The following is a 3608-nucleotide window of genomic DNA, read 5'->3' on the forward strand; positions in this document are numbered from 1 at the left end:
TTCTCCTAGGAGACTTTACGGCGCGCGGGCATTTGCAGTGCTTTTGCACAGCGAGTAGTTACGTGAGTCGGGAAATCGACGCGGTGCTTCGCTGATGCAGCTAGCCCATGCATGGAAGGTTTCAGAGCTGGGCAACACAATTGTCAGATCAGCACAAGGGCTTAGGGGCTCAAGAAGATAATAACGCACCTGATGTGGGTTGATGCATTACTGCAAGTCCTAGTGCACGGCCAACCCACAGGAGGCTTTCAAGCATCCTTTTCCGATGGAGTGAAGGTCAACGCAATGGCTTAACAGACAGATCGCCGACAGGTGCTAGGCTGAAGGAATATCGAAGTACGCATACCAGCTTGTGCAGGAACTTGCGGCATCTGCCATATTGTGTCGTCGAAGTCGACACGCTATCTCGTCCCATGCTGGCAGATGACCTGGGTTGTTGCAGTACCTGCCGGCGGAGGCAGGAAGACTTGCGAAGTGTACGTAGGTGGTTTTGTCCTCACAGATGCAGAGTTGGTCAACTTTGCAAACCTGCTTCTAGAAATTCGTACAGTTTTACCCTTTTCTTCCGCTCAACGAACATTTCAGGGCATTCGATCAGATCGGCTGCTGGCATGACGCTGTCCTGCTGCAAGGTTCCTGGGCAAACTTTGACAAGTGGTTCATCTGAATATGACGCGACTTTTACAAAGCCTAGAGTGGCGGTAATGACGGCTTTGCAGCCGTCAGTACTATTCTGCATGTGAGCACTTTGACCTACGTGCGATTCTGGCTGGTTGGCCTCGAAGAGCAGGGCATTTCGGGTACCAGTGGACCCTCAAGTCAGACAAGGACTTGAAGAACACCGCTAGTCGTCTCGGTTCCCCGGATTAGAAAAACAGCTCCGGGTGCACCAAAGTTTTACGGAGAGGCATACCTTTGGGCCAGTCTAGGTGCCAGCCTACACATTTTGTGGGTTGTTTATCTTGGTAAAGGCTGCGTAGTGTGCAACCATCGGTGAAGCATATGGTGTTTCCTGCTGGTAGACCACGCTTTTCGTCCAACCTGGGGCATTCTGTAAAGGGGTGAAGGCAGCTGCCGTAGAGCGGAAGGTGCAGTAAAACCAACGCATTTCTAAGGGAAAGCTTGGGTTTCTAGAGCGTTTTTGTGACAATGCTTTCTAAAGCGAAGGCCAAGAGAGAATAAGTCTGTTCGTCAGCGGCTTGCTAAAAATTGCCTCGGGGATCAACGTGTTTTGCAAACCCTTCGTGTAACAAAGTTCGTCACCCGTGTGAGGGTGCCAAGCAGCCACTGGAGCCTGCTTGGCACTTTGGATGTGGTTAAGGCCCAGAACAAACCGGTGAACGCGCTGGCAGACGTAGCGTGGGCTCATCCCAGCCGTTTGTGAGGATGAGATGGACTGTCTGAGCAGCGTCATCTTCCCACCTCGGAAACGCTCGCTGGCTCTCTGTAGGAAGGGAGATGCTGATGCACGGCGCAGTGATGATGAGGGTAAGGATACCGGTTTTTCGTGGCTGCTGAGCCAGGGTTGTGCCGTTTTATGTGAACGGGTAAGACTCGCAATCTTCAGCCACTGCTCGATTTGCAGTTAGGCAACGCTGCGATGCTTTATGGGCTCACTCCGCGTAGCGCATTTCGCTCTGCCACCACTGGCGTACTGTTCCGCTTGCTTCTATGACACAGCGGTAGAGATGGGCAATGAGTCAACATCTTCATTCGACGATATAAGCGTCGCCGCCTTCCACTAATCGCAGCAATCAGCTCAAAGGGAATTGCATTATCTTGTGGTGCAGCACCGCAAGGGGGATTCGGGCATTGATAAGAGATTGCAGATTCTAGTTGACCAGCGCGGTGGTTGTCCACTTACTCCTGAAGATGCGCAGATGCTGGAGATTGAAGGCTTAGATGCTAGATTGCTGGGGCGGAGCGGAGTTCGCTTTTGGAAGAAGGGTGGGGAGATCGCACTTCGCGCGAAGTCAGCTGAATGCAATAGGTGAATCGCATGGTGGATGTTTTGGGTTTGAGATTCCTGGGCATCGGTGTAACAAGTTTGAGTAGGTGGTTCTTACCGTTAGTGCAAGCGTCTGTCAAGCTCTGGTGAGCGGACGTAAGGTTGTAGTGTATAGACATGGCAGGAAAAATAATTGCCGTATGGCTTATGGGCTTGGAGTCTATTGCCGCTGGCTGAGTCTGCACTGTTCGGCTATATTTTCCCCCCGACTGAAATTATTTCCCCGCTGCGTTTTGGACTTAAAAGCGCAGCATTCGTCTTCCTTCTGGCAAACAAGCAGATCGAATGCGGAACTGCGGGAACGGATAAAAAGTTTAGAGATATTGTGTAAAACTGTATTGGTAGGAGGCGGTTCTTATCCGCACCCCTTTTTCGGAGGCTAGGAACGCTACGCAGATCGCTTTTCTACGCAACGGGGTGTCGGTTTGGTTTTGGCGCATAGGCAGGAGGCACGGAAAAGCTGAAGAAGAGCAGCGCAGTAGAGAAAAACGAGCACCGCTAAACAGAGAACAAGGAGGTACGGAGATTTGCCAGCGGTTTTTCTTGCAGGATATGCTTGCTTTAGCTCATTTTAATTAACGCGTCGTTACTATTATGTTTGTCTTGGCTGAAGTTGGTCTCTTGAAGACCGCGCCTGATATGTAGAAGCTGCAGCGCCAGGAAGGCGGTATACTCGGCTTTTAACGCAAAAGCCCCGAACACCTTGATGCAGCATGCGAACAACACACTTGGATAGTGGCTTCTTTAGAAGGCTTATTTCCTCGGGCGCAAGGGCCTTCTGTACTTCTTCCTGGTGGGAGATATAGATAGGGTATTAGAAGTGGGCATCCTTTCTAAATTCTATTGCAATCACTAACAATGAAATTCAGGCGTCGTAATTTTTAAACTGGCCTGCGGTATTATTTTTTGTCTTGGATGCTAGTGCGGCTAGCAGGGCGTGATAACCGCACAAGTACGGAAAAGAAAAAAATGTATCTTCAACATTGCAGAAACTGTTTTGGTTGATTGCCTACGCTATAGTATTCCCGTGTCCTTCCTTTGAAAGAAAAGATGGTGCAAGGCAGTTAAGGCGTTAAATCTAAGTGGAAGTACAATGGATGCTTAACTACGGAAATGCCAGATTAACCAGGAGAGGAGCCTCCTGTGCGGTTCCTCTTTGCACAAAACTGTTTTCCTTCGAAACGAAAAAGGACTGATCGGGAGTTTCGCAAGCACGCCTTAGATTTGCTCATACGACCTATTGAGATTAGCGTCACAAGACTAATTCAGTTCGGGGCAGCATTCTTTTGGCTGACCGCAAAAGAAAGCAATCCAAGAACTAGAGAAATGTCCCAAAACCGTCCTAATACAGTTATGGTACTTGTGTAGGGAGTGACCAGCAAAATAATTTAACGCGCGTTTACGTTAGCCTCATGCCAGAAAACTCCCGTATGTCTGAACACGTTTCTTCCTTGTTCTTTGATGTGGAGTCCTCCGCACAATAATGAGCCTAGACTTTTCACTTGGTTACCCCGGACATACGCAAAAGCGTGCACCGTCTCAAAGGGCAGCTTCATTCGCAGATCTTAGGCTGCTGGTTGCATTGGGAAGAGCTATTTTG

The 3608-nt window shown here is 49.5% G+C and overlaps 1 protein-coding gene across 1 annotated transcript; it reads right to left on the reverse strand.

Annotated features, from left to right (window-relative positions):
- Positions 1–207: 207 nt before the first annotated feature.
- On the reverse strand, positions 208–739 carry EAH_00059970 (hypothetical protein; the record flags this gene model as incomplete). The annotated part of the gene is made up of 3 exons (XM_013393530.1): positions 208–219; positions 347–445; positions 557–739. 3 exons carry the CDS (start codon positions 737–739, stop codon positions 208–210), a joined length of 294 nt encoding a protein of 97 aa, XP_013248984.1.
- Between the last annotated feature and the right edge of the window lie 2869 nt (positions 740–3608).

The sequence above is a fragment of the Eimeria acervulina genome, genomic scaffold (genome assembly GCF_000499425.1).
Source record: "Eimeria acervulina Houghton genomic scaffold, Eah_scaff1456, whole genome shotgun sequence".
Classification (NCBI taxonomy): domain Eukaryota; phylum Apicomplexa; class Conoidasida; order Eucoccidiorida; family Eimeriidae; genus Eimeria; species Eimeria acervulina.